The 24,173-nt window shown below is 48.3% G+C and overlaps 1 protein-coding gene across 1 annotated transcript in view; it reads left to right on the forward strand.

The window, feature by feature from the left end:
* The first annotated feature begins 7,483 nt into the window (after positions 1–7,483).
* Positions 7,484–24,173, forward strand: part of LOC147124918 (sodium- and chloride-dependent neutral and basic amino acid transporter B(0+)-like) — a 216,766-nt gene continuing 200,076 nt past the window's right edge. The window contains exons 1-2 of the mRNA XM_085988275.1: positions 7,484–7,615; positions 20,860–21,027. Of these exons, the coding sequence (XP_085844401.1) occupies positions 7,510–7,615; positions 20,860–21,027 (274 nt within the window). The 5' untranslated portion in view covers positions 7,484–7,509. The remainder of the gene's footprint in view (positions 7,616–20,859; positions 21,028–24,173) is intronic.

A 24,173-nucleotide genomic window follows, 5' to 3' on the forward strand; every position in this document is an offset into this window, starting at 1 on the left:
CTTTCTAGTACATCCTGTCTATCAATTTTCACCCCTTCCATTGCTTCTAACTTTCCACTTCTACCGCTATTTTATTAGCATCCACCTCCTTAGTAAACACCGATACAAAGTACTCATTGAGTATTCTAGCCTTGCCCTGCGCCTCTAAGCATACATCACCTTCTTTGTCTCTAATAGGCCCCACCCCGCCTCTTACTACCCACTTGTTGTTTACATGCCAGTATAAGATTTTTGCAATCCCTTTTATGTTAACTGCCATTCTACTCTCATGTTCTCTCTTTGCCAATCTTATTTTCATCTTACTTCCCCTCTCAACTTATTGTATTTGCTCTGGTTCTCCCTTGAAGAATTCACCTGACATGCATCATACACCCTTTTTTTTGTTTCATCATCGTTTCTATCTCCCTCATCATCCAAGGAGCCCTTGCTTTAGTTCCCTTACCCTTCCCTTTTGTTGGAATGTACCTAGCCTGTACTTGGAACATCTCCTCCTTAAAGATCACCCATTGTTCTGTTACAGCTTTTCCTGTCAGTCTTTGGTTCCATTGAAGTTAGCCCTATTCCAGTTTAGAAGTTCCACTCTAGATTGTTCCCCGCTCCTCTCCATTGCTAATCTAAATCTTATGATACGATGATCACTCATACCCAAGTATTCTCCCACAGACACTTGATCGACCTGGCCCACCTCATTCCCCAGCACCAGATGCAGCAATGCCTCCTTCCTAGTTGGGCCAAGAACATATTGGTCAAGAAAATTCTCCTGAACACATTTCAGAAATTCTTCCCCCTCCTTTCCCTTTACCCTAGCATTATTCCAATTGATATTTGGATAATTAAAGTCCCCCAATATCACCACTCTATAGCTCTTGCATATCTCTACGATTTCCCTGCAGATTTGTTCCTCTACCTCCCTCTCACTATTTGGAGGCCTATAAAATACTCCCAATAGCGTGATAATACTCTATTTGCTCCTCAACTCTAACCAAATGGATTCTGTCCTAGTCCCCTCAAGAACATCCTCCCTTTCCAACACTACAATGACTTCCTTAATCAGCACTGCCACCCTACCTCCCTTTTTCCCTTCCCTATCTTTTCTGAACACCTTGTACCCTTGACTATTAAGTGCCCAGTCCTCACCGTTTTCAAGCCACGTTTCCATTATTGCCACAACATCATATTGCCACACAGCTAATTGTGCTTGTAGCTCACCAACCTTATTCACCAAACTTTGTGTATTTACGTACATGCATTCTAAACCCATTTTTGAATTTTTCGTAGTCATTCTTAGTCTGCTCCTATCTAATATGGTACTACTACCGCCTCTAGTTCTATCTTCTCTAGTACTATCCAACACACTCACTCTTTTATGCACCTTATTCCTCTTTTCCACTCCTATATGCTGGTGCCCATCCACCTACCAAGCTAGTTTAAACCCTCCCCAAAAGCACTAACAAACCTTTCCATGAGAATACTGGTTCTGGCTCTGTTGAGGTGTAACCCGTCTGCCATGTGCAGGACACACCTTCCCCAGAAATGGTCCCAATGCCTCATGAATCTGAAGCCCTCACTCTGGCACCATTTCTCCAGCCACACATTCATCCGTTCTATCCTCCTGTTCCTGTACTCAGTAGCATGTGGCAGTGGGAGTAATCTGGAGATTACTACCTTTGAGGTCTTGTTTTTTAAACTCTCTCCTAGCTCCCTAAACTCTGCCTGCAGGATCTCATCCCTCTTTCTGCCTATATCGTTGGTACCAATATGGACAACGACCTCTGACTGTTCACCCTTCCCTTCAGAGTGTCCTGCAGCCGCTCAGCGACACCCTTGACCCTGGCACCAGGGAGGCAACATACCATCCTGGAGTCAGGTCTACGGCCGCAGAAACGCCTATCTGTTCCCCTAACCAATGAATCCCCTATCACTATTGCTCTTCCACTCTTTTTCCTCCCCCCCTGTACAGCTGAGCCACCCGTGATGCCGTGGACTTGACTCTGGCTGCACCCCCCAGAGAAACCATTGCCCTCACCAGTACTCAGGACAGAATACTGGTTGGAGAGCGCGATGCACTCCGGGGACTCCTGCATTACCTGCCTGGTCCTCCTCTTCTGTCTGGCGGTCACCCATTCCCTCGCTGCCTGCATACTCTTAAGCTGTGGAGCGACTTGCTCTAGGAACATGCTATCCATGTAACTGTCAGCTTCGTGGATGCACCACAGTGACTCCAACCTCTGAAACCCGGAGCTCGAGTTGCTGTATATGGCGACACTTCCCACACATGTGGGCATCCAGGCTACGCAAAGCATCCAGGACTTCCCACATGGCACAGGACGTTCACTCCATGGGACTGAGCTGCCCTGCCATGCCTCTATTCAATAGACTAAGAACTAACCCAGCAGAAATAAACTTAAAACTTAACAAAAAACACTCCCCCAGCTACTTACCAATCAGCTGTTTCCCTCTATTTAATAGGTTATTAATTATCTTAGCAGAAATAATCTTATAAACTTAAAAAGAAATACACTCACCAGCTACTCACAAATCAGCTCCTACCCTCATGTCGACATCACTTTTTTAAATCTGACATCACTTTTTCAAAAACTGCCTCTGTTGAGTTGCTGCCGCTCCTTTTAACTGCTCCGCTCTTGCTGTGCTCCCTTCAGGTCCGCTCCTTCCAGTCTCAGGCTCCTTCCGCTCGGGACTGCTCCTTTTAACTGCAAAGAGCCTGCAGAGGTTAAGTGAGTGGGCAATAAGGTGGCAGATGGAGTATAATATGGGGAAATGTGAGGTTATTTACTTTGGTCGGAAGAATAGAAAAAAAAGAATATTTTGTAAATGGTGAGGAATTATTAAATGTTGGTGTTCAGAGAGATTAAGGTGTCCACGTACTGGAAACACAGAGATTTAGCATGCAGGTACAGCAAGCAATTAGGAAAGCATATGGCATGTTGACCTTTATTGCCAGGGGTTGGAGTACAGAGTAGGGAAGTCTTGCTACAATTGTACAGGGCTTTGGTGAGTCCACACCTGGAGTACTATGCAAAGTTTTGGTCTCCTTATCTGAGGATGGATATACTTGCCTTATAGGCGGTGCAACAAAGGTTCACTAGATTGATTCCTCGGATGAAAGGGTTGACCTATGAGCAGAGATTGAGTAGATTTGGCCTATACTTTCTGGAGTTTAGAAGAATGAGAGGTGATCTCATTGAAACTGGTAAGATTCTGAGGGGGATTGACAGGGTAGATGCTGAGAGGTTGTTTCCCCTGGCTGGAGTGTATAGAACTAGAGTCTAATCTCATGATAAGGCCATTTAAGACTGATATAAGTAGGAATTTCTTCACTCAGAGGGTTGTGAATCTTGGGAACTCTATACCCCAAAGGGCTGTTCATGGATGCTGAATTGTTGAGGATATTCAAGGCTGAGATCGATAGATTTTTGGACTCACGAGGAATCAAGGGATATGGTGATCGGGCAGGAAAGTGGAGTTGAAGTCAAAAATCAGCCATGAATTATTGAATGGCGAAGCAGGCTCAAGCAGGTGAATTGCCATATGGCCTACTCTTGCACCTAATTCTTACATTCACTGCAGGAGTTCCTCAGGGCAGTGTCCAAGGCCCAACTATTTTCAGCTGATTCATCAAGGACCTTCCCTCCAACATAAGGTCAGAAGTGGGGACGTTCACTGGTAATTGCACAGTGTTCAATTCGATTTGCAATTCCTCAGATAAGGAAGCAGTCCATGCCCGCATGCAACAAGACCTGGATGATATTCCGGCTTGGGCTGTTAAGAGGCAAGTAAAATTCACGCCACACAAGTGCCAGACAATGACTATCTCCAACAAGCAAGAGTCTAACCACCGCCCCTTGACATTTAACATCATTACCATCGCTGAATCCCCCCAGCATCAACATCCTGGGAGTCACCATTGACCAGAAATTTAACTGGACAATCACATAAATACTGTGGCAACAAGAACAGGTCAGAGGCTATGTATTCTGCGGTGAGTGTCTCACCTCCTGACTCCCCAAAGCCTTTCCACCATCTACAAGGCACAAGTCAGGAGTTTGATGGAATAATCTCCACAAGCGTGGATGAGTGCAGCTCCAACAACACTCAAGAAGCTTGCCAACATCCAGGACAAAGCAGCCCACTTGAATAACACCCCGTCCACCACCTTAAACATTCACTTCCTCCACCACTGGCGTACCGTGGCTGCAGTGTGTACCATCTACAAGATGCACTGCAGCAACTCGCCAAGGCTTCTTCGGCAGCACCTCCCAAACCCACGGCCTCTACCACCTAGAAGGATAAGGGCAGCAGGCACATGGGAACACCACCACCTCCAAGTTCCCCTCCAAGTCACATACCTATCTGGTGTGTACTGGAGGGCGCCTCCAGAGCTGTACAGGCATCTGAAGCACATCTTGACCTTCCCGATACCTTGTTCGATCACACATCTGGTGGTCATATGGCTGCTTTGTACTGCTCTTGGAATTCATGGGTTGGATTCCTCAAGGGTATTATCAGCCAAGTTTGAAGTGGGTATCCTTTGTCTCCTAGCAGACACCCCTTAAGTCTGCTTTCAGGTCCAAAGCGTTTGGGGAGCTTGGACTGCCGCAGGATGAAATGATTATGGCAGACTCTGTGAAGCTTGTGCACACCTGAAAGGATAATTACTAGTCCTAGCCCCTTTAGGGCTATCCCGGGTCAGGCATATTTCTCAGATGTTCACTTTCAACTAAAGTTTGAGGTAGCCGAATCCGAAAGACGCTTAACTGGGTCTAAAGGTCTGGGCTATCTCTCTCTAAAGGAAAGGAGCAACCCAAGAATGTTACTGTCCTCCAGATAGCGCTTTTAATAAGTTTAGCCAGACTGTAACATCCCGGATATAATACCCTTCCCGCCTCCTTTGAAACTGGCATGGAGGCAGATTGGGGGCGGGATGGGTTCGTGCCCCCCGATATTTCGAGATTTTAACCCCCCACATGCCTCCAATCCTGCCTCCACGGCCCAATGAAAATCCTGCCCAATTTTTCTGTAGTGGGTGAAAATTACATTTTGCTTGAGTTCTAGTCTGACAAAGTCTAACTTCTGAGTCGGCCATTTCCTGTCTTTCCCCCAGGCTGCCAGCAATGAACATGTGGGTGAAAGTGACGAGAATGTGGAGCGAGGCAACTGGTCCTCGAAGACTGACTACTTGCTCTCAGTGATCGGCTGTGCTGTGGGTCTGGGCAATGTCTGGCGATTCCCTTACCTGGCTTACAGAAATGGAGGAGGTACTGTAGTCAAATGCAAAATAAAGGGCTGAGAAAGCAGAAATAAAGGGAACAATTCATTGATTTATAAAGATTATTAAATTCAATAAACCAGGGAACCCTTTATTGCACTAGGTAAATAATACAGGGTTGAAAATGCTGATATAAGGAGCGATGAATTGAATCTCACAGCTTTAAACTGTTGGCTATTTATAAAACCTTTTTTCCTGTGATGTGGGTGATGTGACAAGGTGGTATTTATTGTCCACCCGAGTTGTTCTGAGGACAGTAAGAGATAACCACACTGGGCCATATTTTGCGACCCCCACGGGTGCGTACGAGGTGCGCACATGCCCATAGGGGCTACGCAAGTTCCGGGTTTAGGCATGCGAAATGCATGTGTGAAAACCCAGAACTTGTGATCTGTTAAGAATCCTCTTGACAGATTCTGCGCATCCCCAGGAGATGGGCCTCTGCGGGTGGAGAGTTGCGCTATTTGCACAACTTCTGTCCTCTGAATGCCAGTGAAATTCTTACGCCTGGTAAAAGCATTTTAATTAATTTTAAATATGTAAGCTTTTTTCCATGTGTTGGTGTATTTTTTAAGCGATCCCCATTCATACTTATGGGAGTTCCGTACGTATGCAACTCCAATAAGTATGAATGAGGATTCCCTTCTTTTATTGGTTGGGCCAGCCCACGTGATTCCAGGGGAGCTTGCGTACCGCATGCGCCCTAGGATATGTGGGGCTTGGCCAGTGCGGACCCATAGAGGCCCAGGATCGCAAGCCTCTGTACCTCCCGGGCCACCAAGTATATTCGTAGATTTTTTGCAGGTCAAAGGCATCCACCCGCAGGAAGCCTCCGATCACAATTTCAGGCCCATAGTGTGGGACTGGAGTCATGTGTAGGTCAGACCAGGTAAGGGTGGCAGTAACTTTTTCAGCTGAGGACATTACAGAACCAGTTGGGTTTTTACAACACTAATGGGATACTAATGGGATAATACTCCCATTAATGATACGGCTGTTTGTTAGACAGTGGGCAACACCTGTTATTGTCATTTTTAGTTCCAGCCCACAGGTTCCCAGATTTATTGAATTAAATTTCATAATTTGTCTTGATGGGATTTGAACTCATGAACTGCAGGTTCCTAGTCTAGTACCAGAACTGCTGCACTTAAAGAGTATCTCCATGATTAGCTAGACAACAGGGAATGACTAAAGAGATTATTCCACCAGTCTCATCTAGATTAAAATCAAAAAGCTCAGGGAATATTTAGTAGTGAGATTTATATTTGTAAAAAGACAGGCACTGATCACAAACCCCTTGAAATAAATGCATTTCTAGTTAAGAGTGAGATACATCAAATAGATGGTATTTGAAACCAAAATGAATGAGCCTTAGCAGGTGTGTAGAACTGATAATTTATTACTTTGAATATCTTTTAAAGTATTAATGATATGGCTGTTTGTTAGACAGGGGGCAATGGGCCGGTAATAATGGGAATTTTTACTCATGACTTCATCCTGTCATTACCGTACAGTTTCCTTATGAACCCTGTAAAAGGGGCAGGTGCAGGAAGCACTGGCCTGGATTTCCATCGACAATTTCATTGGGGACAAAACAGGTGTAAAACTGATGAGAATGGATCCCACCCTGAAATCAACTCCAGGGAAAGGTCCAACACGGACATTGTGGCTTGATCTAAAAATAGTGAGGTAATTCAGGGCTGTGGTGTTATTTGATGTTATAACCATATATTTCTGCACTTTGACAATCTGTAGTTTTGACAGTAAAGATCGATCCTCCATTTCCTGGAGCAAAATCAACTCCAGAAGTTTCTGCTGGGAGCACAGATTGTATTTTCACCTCCAGCACCGACCCCAGAATGAATTCCCTGTAAACTACTTGACTGTGCTGAAATAGAGCATTGGCTTTGTGCCAGGTGCCATTGAGACTCTCAAGTGCAAGGAACTGGGGTGTTGGGAGTAATGCAATAGGATAAGAGCCTGAATGTTCATTGTGGCTGTTTTGTTTTGTATTCAGATCTGAGTAAACTTGCAATCTGCAGTCACACTGTTCTGTCAATGACAATATTTAGTGCCTGTGTGGATATGAAATGGACTGTTTAGTTGTTTAACATCCACCTCGAAACTGCATGAATAAACCTGCTCACTCTGACATCCAAACAGTCTTTTTCAGCATTCCTTTATCATTTTTTCCAGGCGCATTTCTTATTCCCTACACTCTCATGCTGGCACTCGTTGGGATACCAATGTTTTTCTTGGAATCTTCCTTTGGGCAGTTTGCCAGCCTTGGACCTGTTGCAGTGTGGAAAGCCGTGCCAATGCTACAAGGTTAATGTTTCATCAGCAACACAAGCTCGGCAACAGCTTAATTGATTAATAGTGTTTAACTCATATTAATATACTGGTTATATTTTCCTTATCAGATGGAGGTTTAAACCAGCCTTACTGAAGTACTGTTTGCAATCTGATCTGTCGTACACTTTTCACAGACTTTCATTCAGTTATTAGCACTGATGTTGGTTTCATGTTTCATTTTTCTGAAAGAGATGTTGATTAATTGTGATTGTGTTAGTTTCACTCATTCCATTTAGATGCAGCAACTGGGGGCTCATCAGGCCATTGAAAGGGATTGAAGGGTTTGGATTTTCCAGTGATATAAAGTGGAGGGAATTCAGTCTCTGCGAGTGCAGTCGTGTGTCTCTGGAGTGAGAAGCATGATGAAAAATGAAAACAAATTAAGAGAGTTTTGAGAGAAAGAACGGGAGCTGGTGTGGTGCTTAGAATTAAATAAAAATGAAATCACATATGTAGCTCAACAGTGCAGCTAGTCCCAGGCAACAGTGAGGGCTCTAGAGCTGTCCCTGTGTCCATAGACTGAGGAGGAAAACATCAGCCAAGGACCCTGTCACTGATCGCCAACTCCTGCTAAAAAGTACGCGTGTGGCTTTCTTTTTCGTTCATGGGATGTGGGTGTTGTTGTCAAAGCCAGCATTTATTGCCCATCCATAGTTGCCCTTGAGAAGGTGGTGATGAACAGCCTTCTTGAACTGCTGCAGTCCGTGTGGATAAGGTACTCCCACAGTGCTGTTAGGGAGGGAGTTCCAGGATTTTGACCCAGCGACGATGAAGAAATGGCGATATACTTCCAAGTCAGAATGGTGTGTGACTTGGACAGGAACTTGCAGGTGGTGGTGTTCCCATGCACCTCCTGCCCTTGTCCTTCTAGGTGGTAGAGGTCGCGGGTTTGGGAGGTGCTGCCGAAGAAGCCTTGGCGAGTTGCTGCAGTGCATCTTGTAGATGGTACACACTGCAGCCACGGTACACTGGATATACTCTATGAACTCCTCCTCAAAGCTACCATGGCCAATTTGATTTGTCCAATCAATATGGAGATTAATATCACCCATGATTATTACCATACCTTTTTTACAGGCCTCCATTATTTGTTGATTTATACTCTGTCCAACAGTATTGCTACTGTTCGGGGGCCTGTAGACTATGCCCACCAGAGACTTTTTTCCCTTACTATTTTTTATCTCCACTATTTTATCTTTATCTATACCCAACTCCCACTACAGTCTACACACTCAGTGTCCTGGCGAATGAAATAATTGGGCTGTAGATAGGGCTTTAATCTAAATAGTGAGGGGGAGGGATATGCTGTGCCAAAATTTAAAAAGTCAAAGTAAAATGAGAAGGCAAAAGTGCAGGGTAGCGATAGGGGTAATGATAACCAGAGTGTGACAGGAAGGGACAGAGCGTATACATAAGACTGCATCAGAAAGAGGGGTCAGAGTAGGGAAAAATGATAAAAAGACAAAACTCAAAGCTCTATATCTGAACGCATGCAGTATTTGTAACAAGGTAGATGAGTTGACAGCACAGATAGAAATAAATGGGTATGATCTGATAGCCATTACAGAGACATGGTTGCAAGGTGACCAAGGCTGGGAACTGAATAGTCAGGGCTTTTGCCATTTCGTAAGGATAGGCAGAAAGGAAAAGGAGGTGGTGTACCTCTGTTAATAAGGGATGAGATCAGTGCAATAATGAGAAATGATATTGGCCTAGAAGATCAAGACGTAGAATCAGTTTGGGTGGAGATAAGAAATAATAAGGGTAAAAAGTCACTGGTGGGAGTGGTCTACAGGCCCCCAAACAGTAACCACACTGTAGGACAGAGAATAAATCAAGAAATAATAGAGGCTTGTAAGGAAGGTACAGCTATAATCATGAGAAATGTTAATCTTCATATTGATTGGACAAAGCAACTTGGCAAAGTCGACTTGAGGAAGAGTTCTTAGAGTGTATACAGGATGGTTTCTTGGAACAATATGTTGTGGAACCAACCGGGGAGAAGACTATTTTAGACCTGGTAATGTGTAACGAGGCTGGATTAATTAATGATCACGAAGTGAAGGATCCTCTTGGGACAAGTGATTATAGCATGGTAGAATTTCAAATTCAGCTTGAGGGTGAGAAAGCTAGGTCTCAAACTAATGTCCAGAACTTAAACAAAGGCAATTACAAAGGTATGAAGGCGGACTGAGTTAAAGTGGACTGGGAAAATATATTACAGTGGCAAATATTTAAGGAGATATTTCATAACTCTCAGCAAAGATACATTCCAGTTAGAAAGGGGAAGAAATTCAGTTGGCTGCGCCACCCGTTAGTGCCTTAAGAGGGCACTAAGTGGGTCGCAAGCCAACTCGCGCCTGGGCGCGGCACTGCCCACGCCTCCCGCTAAATTCCGTGGGACGTTAGTGGTGGCGCTAACCGTTAGCGCTGCGCCACTGCCGATGATGTAATCGGTGTGCGCAGCGCCCCGCTGACGCCCCGGCCACGATATTCAGCAGCGCCCCCTGATTTACCGCCGGACGCTATGTCCGACAGGGTCAGGGTGGCGTGCCTGCGGCCGAGGAGGCGCAAATTAAAGGGGAGGTGCGGTGTGGCCATTTTTGTTGTGGGCCGCCTGCCAGCACCTGCCTGCGCTCCCATCCCCGGCCTCCTGAACACCCCCCCTGCGGAGTGCCGGCTGCGCTCCAAGAGCCCGGCACTTCTCCTCGGTGCCGTGCTCTTTTGCCTGCACTCCTGATCCTCGGGGGCCCAGCTGGGCCCCAGATCATGCTGCCCAAGGCCCCTCCCCTTTAAGAAGGGGAGGAAGGCCTGCAATATCGCAGCGCGACATGCCGCAGCGTGTGGCGATGCAGCACGTTGCACCACGATATTCACTCGCAGCGCCCCAAGAGGGATGCGGGGCACCTTCAGTAGCGCTGCGCTTCCCTTTGGGACGCAACCACTCAATTTCCGGTGCGGGGGCGCGAAAGTTTCCGGGGCGCTACTTTTAGCGCCCTGGCGAGGCTGGCGCCCCAAACAGGACTGTACTCAATTTCTCCCCCAAAGACTCTAAGAGAAGGATGAACCATCCTTGGCTAACTAAGGAAGTAAAGGATGGTATCAAATTGAAAACAAAAGCATACAATGTTGCAAAGAATAGTGAAAGGCCAGAGCATGGGGAAATTTTTAAAAAGCAGCAAAGGACGACTAAAAAATGATAAAGAGAGAGAAGATAGCTTATGAGAGTAAGCTAGCAAAAAATATAAAAACAGATAGTAAGAGCTTCTACAGGTAAAAAAAGGAAGCGAGTAGCTAAAGTAAATGTTGGTCCCCAAGAGGATGAGTCTGGGGAATTAATAATGGGAAACAGGGAAATGGCGGAGACCTTGAACAAATATTTTGTAACGATCTTCACAGTAGAAGACATTAAAAGCATCCCAATAATCTTTTATATATATATAAAAGGATTGTGGTGTCTGTCTGTCTGTCTGTCTGTCTGTCTGTGTGTATGTCCAGAATTAACTCAAACATTATAGAGCATACCTACACATATGTCATATCAAAAGAAAGCTTATGATTAGGGGAGTGTCATAGGCATATTTACTTTTTGGTCAGACAAAAATTGTTCGGACAGTACACAAAAAACGTTCAAAAATCCGCTCATTAGGGGTTGGCCAATCATAAGGGGGAATCCGTTCATTAGCATTGAGTGACGTGAAGGTTGACCAATCCTACGGGGGGAGCATGCTGCGTGATGGGGGGCGTTTCATGGCATGTGTGGGTGGGGCCTAATCTTTCAAACTGGTGTTAGTGCGGGAGCGTGAAAAACCACAGACAACCACGCGGCGATAAACTGATAAACTGCGACCATACAACAGCCAGAAAAACATTGACCGAAATAAATCCAGCAGCGGAGCGGCGTCGGAGGCCCGAAGCAGGAGCTCATCAGGGCTCCCTCGGGCCGGGCCTGAGGTGATATGCAGCGTAGGGGGCTCCGATTCACCAGAGCGGCAGGGGTCCATCCGGCCGGGCCTGAGGCGCTCCTTCCCCCCAGTCTCTCTCTCTCTCTTCCCCCAGTCTCTCTCTCTCTCTCTTCCCCCCCGGTTTTTCTCTCCCCCCAGTCTCTCTCTCTCTTCCCCCCAATCCCCCTCTCCCCCCCAGTCTCTCTCTCCCCCATCTTTCTCTTCTCCCCCAGTCTCTCTCTCTCTCCTTCCCCCTCTCTCTCTGTCTCTGCCCCTCTCTCTCTCTCTCCTTCCCCCTTTCTCTCTCTCTCCTTCCCCCTCTCTCTTTCCCTCTCTCTCTCTCTCCTTCCCACACAGACAGACAGACAGAAAAACTCATTTATATGTATAAAAATTATTTCTACTTTTTTCATAACAACATGCCCTCAAAAAACCCTCGGGGGGTTGGGGGGGGAACTTAAAGCAATCACTATCACTAGAGAGAAAGTACTAGGCAAACTAATAGGACTAAATGTGAACAAGTCCCCTGGACCCGATGGCGTGCATCCTAGAGTCATAAAAGAGGTGGCTGCAGAGATAGTGGATGCATTGGTTGTAATCTACCAAAATTCCCTGGATTCTCGAGCGGTCCCAGCGGACTGGAAAACCGCAAATGTAATGCCCCTACTTAAGAAAGGAGGGAGGCAGAAAGCAGGCAACTATCGACCAGTTAGCCTAACATCTGTCATTGGGAAAATGTTGGAGTCCATCATTAAGGAAGTGATAGCAGGACATTTAGAAAATCATAATATAGTCAAGCAGAGTCAGCATGGTTTTATGAAAGGGAAATCATGTTTGACAAATTTGCTGGAGTTCTTTGAGGATGTAACAAGCAGGGTGGATAAAGGGGAACCAGTTGATGTTGTGTATTTGGATTTCCAGAAGGCATTCGATAAGGTTAAAAGGTTACTACACAGGATAAGAGCTCATGGGATTGGAGGTAATATATTAGCATGGATAGAGGATTGGCTAACTAACAGAAAACAGAGAGTCAGGATAAATGGGTCATTTTCAGGTTAGCAAACTGTAACTAGTGGGGTGCCGCAGCGATCAGTGCTGGGGCCTCAACTATTTACAATCTATATTAATGACTTGGATGAAGGGACCGAGTGTAATGTAGTCAAATTTGCTGATGATACAAAGATAGGTGGGAAGCAAATTGTGTGGAGGATACAAAGAATCTCCAAAGGGATATAGATAGGCTAAGTGAGTGGGCAAAAATCTGGCAGATGTAGCTTAATGTTGGAAAATGTGAGGTTATCCACTTTGGTAAGAAAAATAAAAAAGTAAATTATTATTTAAATAGGGAGAGATTACAAAATGCGGAGGTACAGAGGGGTCTGGGGGGTCCTTGTATATGAATCAGAAAAAATTAGCATGCAGGCACAGCAAGTAATTAGGAAGGCAAATGGAGTGTTGTCCTTTATTGCAAAGGGAATGGAGTATAAAAGTAGGGAAGTCCTGTTACAACAGTACAGGGTGCTGGTGAGACCGCACCTGGAGTACTGCGTACAGTTTTGGTCTCCTTATTTAAGGAGGGATATACTTGCTTTGGAGGCAGTTCAGAGAAGGTTCACTTGGTTAATTCCTGAGATGAAGGGGTTGTCATATGAAGAAAGGTTGAGCAGGTTGGGCCTATGCTCATTGGAGTTTAGAAGAATGAGAGGGTATCTTATTGAAACATATAAGATTCTGAAGGGGCTTGACAGGGTAGATGCAGTGAGGATGTTTCCCCTCATGGGGGAATCTAGAACTAGGGGCATAATTTCAGAATAAGGGGGCACCCATTTAAATCGGAAATGATTTCTTTCAGAGGGTTGTGAATCTTTGGAATTCTCTTCCCCAGAGAGGTGTGGAGGCTATATCATTGAATATATTTAAGATTGAGATAGACAGATTTTTGAACAACAAGGGGGTCAATGGTTATGGGGTGCGGGCAGGGAGGTGGAGTTGAGGCCAAGATCAGATCAGCCATGATCTTATTGAATGGCGGAGCAGGCTCGAGGGGCCAAATGACCCGCTCCTGCTGCTACGTCTTATGTTCTTATGTTCTTAAATCCTTTCCTGTTTCTTAATTCTACCCATAAAGTCTCCACTGCCTGCTTACCTCTCTTTATATCCTCTCTTATCATTGAAGTGTGTTCATCCTTAATCACTAAGGCTACTCCTCCCCCTCTGCCATTTTCTCTGACTTTCCTGTAGACGGTATATTTAGTTCCCAGTCCTGACCGTCTTGTAACCAAGTCTCAGTAATGGCTACCATGTCATACCTTCCTATTTTAATTCGCACCTGCAATTCACTCAATTTATTCCTTATACTCCATGTGTTTGTATAAAGAACACTAATTCTGGCCACACACCCTCGCCTGTCCTTCAGCTCTAATGTTTAACTCACATGATTCTTATTTCTCTCTCCTGGTTTCATCACTTTACTCTGACTGTTACTCTCCTCTCTTCCCTTTTGTTGTTTTTGAACTATTATTTTCTACTTGAGCCCTCTCCCCATTTACTAGTTTAAAGTCCTTGTGACCGCCCTATTTATCCTATCTTAGACCGGTTCAGGTGGAGCCCATCCCAATGGTACAGTTCCATCCTGTCCCAATACTGGTGCCAGTGCCCCATGAAATGGAATCCCTCTTTCCCACACCACTCCTTTAGCCACGTGTTTACTTCCCTAATCAGCTTATCCCTACGCCAATTTGCATGTGGATCAGGTAATAATCCAGAGATTATAAACCTTGAGGTCCAGTTCTTTAATTTAGCTCTTAGTTCCTGGCGCTCCCCAAACAGGACCTCTTGCCTATTCTTCCCTATGTTGTTGGTCCCAACATGGACCACAACGATTGGATTCTCCCCTACCTCTCCAGTATCCTTTTCAGCTGGTTCGAGATGGCCCTCACCCTGATACTTGTTATGCAACATACAAAGTGGGACTCTCGATCTTGCATACAAAGGATGCTATTTGTCCCCATAATTAAAGAATCCCCTCCAACTATCACATTACACTTTCTCTCCCCATTTGGACAGCCTCCTGCTCCAAATGCCATGGTCCACATTCTGACTGTCCTTCCGACAGCCTTTATCCTTATCCTCACATTGTACCTGTTGGATCGGATCACTTTCTGTGGATCCTCAACCCCTTTCTTACCTGGGTTCCCCTTATTCTGCACACAATCGCTCACACCAATCCCATTCTGATTCTGCACCTCTCTACGAGGTGTGACCGAAGTCTGGAGAAAATTGTCCAGATACTCCTGCCCCTCCCTTACGTGTTAGAGTGCCTCCAACTTGCACTCCAGCTCAATGACTCTGATCTGGAGAGATTCGAGATGGAGACATCTCTTGCAGGTCTGTTCACTCGGGACAGTCTCTCTGTCCACAAACTCCCACATACTGCAGTCCAGACACACAACCTGCTCTGCCATTTCTTAATCTAACCTTATTTTATTTATTTAATTAGTTAAAGTCTGTATTCAATGATTATTTATAGTAATATTAATTAGTTTAACTAGTTAAGTTATTAATTTGATAACTTGTATTCTAGTTTCCTGCTCTCAGTTTAAATCACTGCCTAGCTTAGAGAGAAAAAAACAGTAATACTCACCAACCAATCACCTACCTGCTGTCCTGTGATGTCACTCCTTGTTTTTATTTTGTTGTTTTTGAATTCACCGGATTTGTACCACCGACTCCTCGCAGCTCGGCGCTGTCCTCGTCTCCCACTGTATTTATCTATCCCGGGTACCGCCGACTCCTCGCAGCTCGGCGCTGTCCTCGTCTCCCACTGTATTTATCTATCCCGGGTACCGCCGACTCCTCGCAGCTCGGCGCTGTCCTCGTCTCCCACTGTATTTATCTATCCCGGGTACCGCCGACTCCTCGCAGCTCGGCGCTGTCCTTCTCCTCCCACTGTATTTATCTATCTCGGGTACCGCCGACTCCTCGCAGCTCGGCGCTGTCCTCGCCTCCCGCTGTATTTATCTGCCTTGGGTACCGCCGACTCCTCGCAGCTCGGCGCTGTCCTCGTCTCCCGCTGTATTTATCTATCTCGGGTACCGCCGACTCCTCGCAGCTCGGCGCTGTCCTTCTCCTCCCACTGTATTTATCTGTCTTGGGTACCGCCGACTCCTCACAGCTCAGTGCTGTCCTCACCTCCCGCTGTATTTATCTATCTCGGGTACCGCCGACTCCTCGCAGCTTGGCGCTGTCCTCACCTCCCGCTGTATTTATCTATCTCGGGTACCGCCGACTCCTCGCAGCACCGCGCTGTCCTCGCCTCCCGCTGTATTTACCTGCCTTGGGTACCGCCGACTCCTTGCAGCTCGGCACTGTCCTCGCCTCCCGCTGTATTTATCTGCCTTGGGTACCGCCGACTCCTTGCAGCACCGCGCTGTGCTCGCCTCCCGCTGTATTTATCTGTCTCGGGTACCGCCGACTCCTTGCAGCTCGGCGCTGTCTTCGCCTCCCACTGTATTTATCTGTCTCGGGTACCGCCGACTCCTTGCAGCTCGGCGCTGTCTTCGCCTCCCGTGTATTTATCTGTCTTGGGTACCGCCGACTCCTTGCAGCTCGGCGCTGTCCTCGCCTCCCGTGTATTTATCTGTCTCGGGTACCGCCGACTCCTTGCAGCTCGGCTCTGTCCTCGCCTCCCGCTGTATTTATCTGTCTCGGGTACCGCCGACTCCTTGCAGCTCGGCTCTGTCCTCGCCTACCACTGTATTTATCTGTCTCGGGTACCGCCGACTCCTCGCAGCTCGGCTCTGTCCTCGCCTACCACTGTATTTATCTGTCTCGGGTACCGCCGACTCCTTGCAGCTCAGCGCTGTCCTCGCCTCCCGCTGTATTTATCTGTCTCAGGTACCACTGACTCCTCGCAGTTCAGCTCTGTCCTCGCCTCCCGCTGTAATTATCTGTCTCGGGTACTGCCGACTCCTCGCAGCTGAGCGCTGTCCTCACCCCCCGCTGTATTTATCTGTCTCGGGTACCAGCGACTCCTCGCAGCTTGGCTCTGTCCTCGCCTCCCGCTGTATTTATCTGTCTCGGGTACCGCCAACTCCTCGCAGTGCTGCGCTGTCCTCGCCTCCCGCTGTATTTATCTGTCTCGGGTACCGCCGACTCCTCCCAGCTCGGCGCTGTCCTTGCCTCCCGCTGTATTTATCTGCCTCGGATACCGCCGACTCCTTGCAGCTCGGCACTGTCCTCGCCTCCCGCTGTAATTATCTGTCTCGGGTACTGCCGACTCCTCGCAGCTCAGCGCTATCCTCGCCTCCCACTGTATTTATCTGTCTCGGGTACCGCCGACTCCTCCCAGCTCGGCGCTGTCCTTGCCTCCCGCTGTAATTATCTGCCTCGGGTACTGCCGACTCCTCGCAGCTCGGCGCTGTCCTCGCCTCCCGCTGTATTTATCTGTCTCGCGTACCGCCGACTCCTCGCAGCTCGGCGCTGTCCTCGCCTCCCGCTGTATTTATCTGTCTCGGGTACCAGCGACTCCTCGCAGCTCAGCACTGTCCTCGCCTCCCGTTGTATTTATCTGTCTCGGGTACCGCCGACTCCTCGCAGCTCGGCGCTGTCCTCGCCTCCCGCTGTATTTATCTGTCTCGCGTACCGCCGACTCCTCGCAGCTCGGCACTGTCCTCGCATCCCGCTGTATTTATCTATCTCGGGTACCGCCGACTCCTCACAGCTCGGCGCTGTCCTCGCCTCCCACTGTATTTATCTATCCCGGATACCGCCGACTCCTCGCAGCTCGGCGCTGTCCTCATTTCCCGCTGTATTTATCTATCCCGGGTACCACTGACTCCTCGCAGCTCGGCGCTGTCCTCATTTCCCGCTGTATTTATCTATCCCGGGTACCGCCGACTCCTCGCAGCTCGGCGCTGTCCTCATTTCCCGCTGTATTTATCTATCTCGGGTACCACTGACTCCTCGCAGCTCGGCGCTGTCCTCGCCTCCCGCTGTATTTATCTATCTTGGGTACCGCCGACTCCTCGCAGCTCGGCGCTGTCCTCGCCTCCCGCTGTATTTATCTATCTCGGGTACCGCCGACTCCTCGCAGCTCGGCGCTGTCCTCGCCTCGCGCTGTATTTATCTGTCTCGCGTACCGCCGACTCCTCGCAGCTCGGCGCTGTCCTCGCCTCGCGCTGTATTTATCTATCTCAGGTACCGCCGACTCCTCGCAGCTCGGCGCTGTGCTCGCCTCCCGCTGTATTTATCTGTGTCGCGTACCGCCGACTCCTCGCAGCTCGGCGCTGTCCTCGCCTCGCGCTGTATTTATCTATCTCAGGTACCACCGACTCCTCGCAGCTCGGCACTGTCCTCGCCTCGCGCTGTATTTATCTATCTCGGGTACCGCCGACTCCTCGCAGCTCGGCGCTGTGCTCGCCTCCCGCTGTATTTATCTGTCTCGCGTACCGCCGACTCCTCGCAGCTCGGCGCTGTCCTCGCCTCGCGCTGTATTTATCTATCTTGGGTACCGCCGACTCCTCGCAGCTCGGCGCTGTCCTCGTCTCGCGCTGTATTTATCTATCTTGGGTACCGCCGACTCCTCGCAGCTCGGCGCTTTCCTCGCCTCGCGCTGTATTTATCTGTCTTGGGTACCAGCGACTCCTCGCAGCTCAGCGCTGTCCTCGTCTCGCGCTGTATTTATCTATCTTGGGTACCGCCGACTCCTCGCAGCTCAGCGCTGTCCTCGTCTCCCACTGTATTTATCTATCCCGGGTACCGCCGACTCCTCGCAGCTCAGCGCTGTCCTCATTTCCCGCTGTATTTATCTATCTCGGGTACCACCGACTCCTCGCAGCTCGGCGCTGTCCTCATTTCCCGCTGTATTTATCTATCTCGGGTACCGCCGACTCCTCGCAGCTCGGCGCTGTCCTCGCCTCCCGCTGTATTTATCTATCTCGGGTACCACCGACTCCTCGCAGCTCGGCGCTGTCCTCATTTCCCGCTGTATTTATCTATCCCGGGTACCGCCGACTCCTCGCAGCTCAGCGCTGTCCTCATTTCCCGCTGTATTTATCTATCTCGGGTACCACCGACTCCTCGCAGCTTGGCTCTGTCCTCATTTCCCGCTGTATTTATCTATCCCGGGTACCGCCGACTTCTCGCAGCTCAGCGCTGTCCTCATTTCCCGCTGTATTTATCTGTCTTGGGTACCACCGACTCCTCACAGCTCGGCGCTGTCCTCGCCTCGCGCTGTATTTATCTATCTCGGGTACCACCGACTCCTCGCAGCTCGGCGCTGTCCTCACCTCCCGCTGTATTTATCTATCTCGGGTACCACCGACTCCTCGCAGCACCGCGCTGTGCTCGCCTCGCGCTGTATTTATCTATCTTGGGTACCGCCGACTCCTCGCAGCTCGGCGCTGTCCTCGTCTCGCGCTGTATTTATCTATCTTGGGTACCGCCGACTCCTCGCAGCTCGGCGCTTTCCTCGCCTCGCGCTGTATTTATCTATCTTGGGTACCGCCGACTCCTCGCAGCTCAGCGCTGTCCTCGCCTCGCGCTGTATTTATCTGTCTTGGGTACCGCCGACTCCTCGCAGCTCAGCGCTGTCCTCGTCTCCCACTGTATTTATCTATCCCGGGTACCGCCGACTCCTCGCAGCTCAGCGCTGTCCTCATTTCCCGCTGTATTTATCTATCTCGGGTACCACCGACTCCTCGCAGCTCGGCGCTGTCCTCATTTCCCGCTGTATTTATCTATCTCGGGTACCACCGACTCCTCGCAGCTCGGCGCTGTCCTCATTTCCCGCTGTATTTATCTATCTCGGGTACCACCGACTCCTCGCAGCTCGGCGCTGTCCTCATTTCCCGCTGTATTTATCTATCCCGGGTACCGCCGACTCCTCGCAGCTCAGCGCTGTCCTCATTTCCCGCTGTATTTATCTATCTCGGGTACCACCGACTCCTCGCAGCTTGGCTCTGTCCTCATTTCCCGCTGTATTTATCTATCCCGGGTACCGCCGACTCCTCGCAGCTCAGCGCTGTCCTCATTTCCCGCTGTATTTATCTGTCTTGGGTACCACCGACTCCTCACAGCTCGGCGCTGTCCTCGCCTCGCGCTGTATTTATCTATCTCGGGTACCACCGACTCCTCGCAGCTCGGCGCTGTCCTCATTTCCCGCTGTATTTATCTGTCTTGGGTACCACCGACTCCTCACAGCTCGGCGCTGTCCTCGCCTCGCGCTGTATTTATCTATCTCGGGTACCACCGACTCCTCGCAGCACCGCGCTGTGCTCGCCTCGCGCTGTATTTATCTGCCTTGGGTACCGCCGACTCCTTGCAGCTCGGCGCTGTCCTCGCCTCCCGCTGTATTTATCTGTCTCGGGTACCGCCGATATCTCGCAGCTCGGCGCTGTCCTCGCCTCCCGTGTATTTATCTGTCTCGGGTACCGCCGACTCCTTGCATCTCGGCTCTGTCCTCGCCTCCCGTGTATTTATCTGTCTCGGGTACCGCCGACTCCTTGCATCTCGGCTCTGTCCTCGCCTCCCGTGTATTTATCTGTCTCGGGTACCGCCGACTCCTTGCATCTCGGCTCTGTCCTCGCCTACCACTATATTTATCTGTCTCGGGTACCGCCGACTCCTCGCAGCTCGGCGCTGTCCTCGCCTCCCGCTGTATTTATCTATCTCGGGTACCACTGACTCCTCGCAGCTCGGCTCTGTCCTCGCCTCCCGCTGTATTTATCTGTCTCAGGTACCACTGACTCCTCGCAGCTCGGCGCTGTCCTCGCCTCCCGCTGTATTTATCTGTCTTGGGTACTGCCGACTCCTCGCAGCTCAGCGCTGTCCTCGCCTCCCGCTGTATTTATCTGTCTTGGGTACTGCCGACTCCTCGCAGCTCAGTGCTATCCTCGCCTCCCACTGTATTTATCTGTCTCGGGTACCACCGACTCCTCGCAGCTCGGCGCTGTCCTCGCCTCCCACTGTATTTATCTGTCTCGGGTACCAGCGACTCCTCGCAGCTCGGCGCTGTCCTCGCCTCCCGCTGTTTTTATCTGTCTTGCATACCGCCGACTCCTCGCAGCTCGGCACTGTCCTCGCCTCCCGGTGTAATTATCTGTCTCGGGTACTGCCGACTCCTCGCAGCGCCGCGCTGTCCTCACCTCCCGCTGTATTTATCTGCCTCGGGTACCGCCGACTCCTCGCAAAGTACAGCTGAAACCATGTGAAAGAATTTATTTCAAATAAATCATTTCTAATCTAAGCTCCTTTTCCTCATTCCATTTTAAGGTGTGGGGATCACTACGGCCCTATATTGTGCCATTGCCAACATTGTCTATCCCTGCATCATCGGCTACAGCCTGTTCTACTTGTTTGCTTCCTTCCAACCCCCCCTGCCGTGGGCAGACTGCTACAGTTGGTGGGGTGCAGATGAAACATGCAGCAGGACTCCCAAAGGTACTGTGTTAACTTCTATTGGGTAAAGTATAGACACCGACTGTTCATTTTTCATTCTGTCGGTCTGAGTGAGTGAGAAAAGTTGACAATAGGTTCAGTGGCCATCTTCATTTTGATCGTACAGCAGAAATGCTTGGATAGAAATCAGCTGCAGGAACCGTGTTACTGAGACACTGGGCTTTCAGGATAGTCAGTAATATCTGTTTGTGAACAAGAGAAATACTTTAAGGAAACTAGTTGATCTCCCATGGAATTGCTCAGTGGACAAAGTATGGTTGTTTCTTCCTGTAACAGTCTCTCTGCTCGTAGAATCATACAATGGTCACAGCACAGAAGGAGGCCATTCGGCCTGTCGAGCCCGTGCTGGCTCTCTGCAAGAACACTTCAGCCAGTCCCACTTCCTTTCCCCGTAGCCCTGCAATTTGTTTTCCTTCAGGTACTTATCCAATTCCCTTTGGAAAGCCGCAATTGAGCCTGCCTCCCTTTCAGGCAGTGATTTCCAGATCCTAGCCTCTTGCTGCGTAAAAAAGTATTGCCTCATGTCACCTTTGGTTCTTTTGCCAATCAACTTAAATCTGTGTCCTCTGGTTCTTGCCCCTTCCGCCAATGGGAACAGTTTCTCACTATCTACAGTGTCTAGACCTCATGATTTTGAATACCTCTATCAAATCTCTCAACCTTCTCTGCTCTATGGAGAACAACCCCAGCTTCTCCTCAGTGTCATCAGCAATTTTTGAAATTGTGCCCTGTACACCCAAGTCCAAGTCATTATTGGGCCAGAAATTCGGGTCGGAGGCTTCCCGCGGGTGCAAGCCCCTGAACTGCACTTACCTAGTGCGCCAGCCGTTTTGCTGTGGGCCCGCGTGGGACTCTGATCCTGGGCCTCCTCCAACTGCTGGCGCGCAGTGCTTGCGTATCCCAGGGGCGCAGTTAGTTCGAAGCATCCCCTGGGATCACGTGGGCCATGGAGAGCCAATCAAATCTATGAAATAGAGATCGGCCTCAAAACATAACTAAAACTTCAAATCATTTTTTTTAGCACTTTTTTATAATAACTATAAATTACATAAAATAACTATTTTAAACAATAATTTAAATTTTTGAAAAAATGATTTACACTTTTTAACAGGGCTAAAAATAAACTTACCTTTCTTTAAAGTATTTAAAAATAACAAACCTGTGGAATAAATGTTTTCATTTTACTTAATTCACCACTTACCTTTTTAAAAGCAGGCCTTGTGACTGCTTTTTAAAAGCGTAGCTGCTGGGGACTTACCCTCCCGGAGAAACCTGTAAAAAAAACAGAAGTTCCAGGCGTACGCGCTGCCTCTCTGGCGCACGCATTCGACCTGTGAACCCCTTCTTTCAAGGGAACAGAAGTTCCGGTTTCCCGCGCATGCACTCTGCATGCACGAAACCGGCACTTTCGTTGGCCCTACGCGTGAGTACCCAGCATGTACTCACCCGTGGGGACCCGAATTTCTGTTCCATTATCTATCAAGAAAAGAAGTGGTTCTAATACCGACCCCTGGGGAACACCACTGTATATCTTCCTCCAGTCTGAAAACCAACCATTCACCACAACTCTCTGTTGCCTGTCAATTTGCCAATTTTCCATCCATGCTGCCACTGTCCCTTTTATTCCATGGGCTTCAACTTTGCTGGCAAGCCTATTATGTGGCACTTTATCAAACGCCTTTTGGAAGTCCATGTACAGCACATCAACCACATTGCCCTCATCAACCCCCTCTGTTACCTCATCAAAAAACTCGATCAAGTATGTTAAACATGATTTGCCTTTAACAAATCCATGCTGGCTTTCCTTTCCTTAATTAATCCACACTTGTCCAAGTGAAAGTTAATTTTGTTCCTGATTATCGTTTCTAAAAGCTTCCCCACTACCGAGGTTAAACTGACTGGCCTGTAGTTGCTCGGTTTATCCTTACACCCTTTTTTGAACAAGTGTGTAACATTTGCAATTCTGCAGTCCTCTGGCACCACTCCTGTATCAAAGGAGGATTGGAACATAAGGACATAAGAAATAGGAGCAGGAGTAGGCCATTTTGCCCCTCGAGCCTGCTCCACCATTCAGTAAGATCATGGCCTCAACTCCACTTTCCTGCTCGCTCGCCATACCCCTTGACTCCCCTATAGTTCAAAAATCTCCACCTTAAATATATTCAATGACCCAGCCTCCACAGCTCTCTGTGGTAGAGAATTCTATAGATTCACAACCCTCTGAGAGAAGAAATTCCTCTTCATCTCCATTTTAAATGGGCGACCCCTTATTCTGAAACTATGTCCCTTAGTTCTAGATTCCCCCATGAGGGGAAACATCCTCTCTGCATCCACCCCATCAAACCCCCTCAAAATCTTATATGTTTCTATAAGATCACCTTTCATTCTTCTAAACTCCAATGAGTATAGGCCCACCCCGCTCAACCTTTCTTCATAAAACAACCCCCTTTCCTCCTAGGAATCAAACTAGTGAACCTTTTCTCAACTGCCTCCAATGCAAGTATATCCCTCCTTAAATAAGGAGACCAAAACTGTATGCAGTTCTCCAGGTGTGCTGTCTCTCGGTAGCAATTTATGTTAGTTTTCCAGTTAATTCAGGGGTTTGAGTAAGTTGGGTCGATTCCCATTGTGTGCTGCCACCTAGTGGCTATTTGGTACCTAGCAACTGCAGTAAAAGTGCAGTAAAGTGCTGTAAAGCACAGTAAGTGCAGTAAAGTAAACTACAGACCTACAGCGGCACATGCTCTGGGAAGTTGTATTGTTCCCATGCCTGAGTCTTGGATATTATTTGTCTGTAAGTACTTGAGAATGTTATAGATGATTAGTGTACACTGTATGTTGCAGAAAATGTTTAGTTTGTAACTTTTCTCTGTAAGCAAACTTACACAGCTAGCCGTGAAGTGCTCGCTCTGTGTCTAGCTGGTTAACTTGTAGCTGTATTTTGATGCACTATGTACAGGGCTAATTTAAAGAGAATGCCTTCCAGTTTGCTAAATGTATATTCACAGTAAGCTGTGTTTCCACATGTTTGGTAATTTACATGCCAAATGTACTGTGTTGCTCAGGCGCACCTAAATTTGTGTATGCATATCAGTTATGCGCTTGTATACTAATGTGTGCTTCCATTT

Source organism: Somniosus microcephalus, chromosome 1, assembly GCF_052327205.1.
Source record: "Somniosus microcephalus isolate GS21.2 chromosome 1, FLI_Smic_1.0, whole genome shotgun sequence".
NCBI classification, from domain to species: domain Eukaryota; kingdom Metazoa; phylum Chordata; class Chondrichthyes; order Squaliformes; family Somniosidae; genus Somniosus; species Somniosus microcephalus.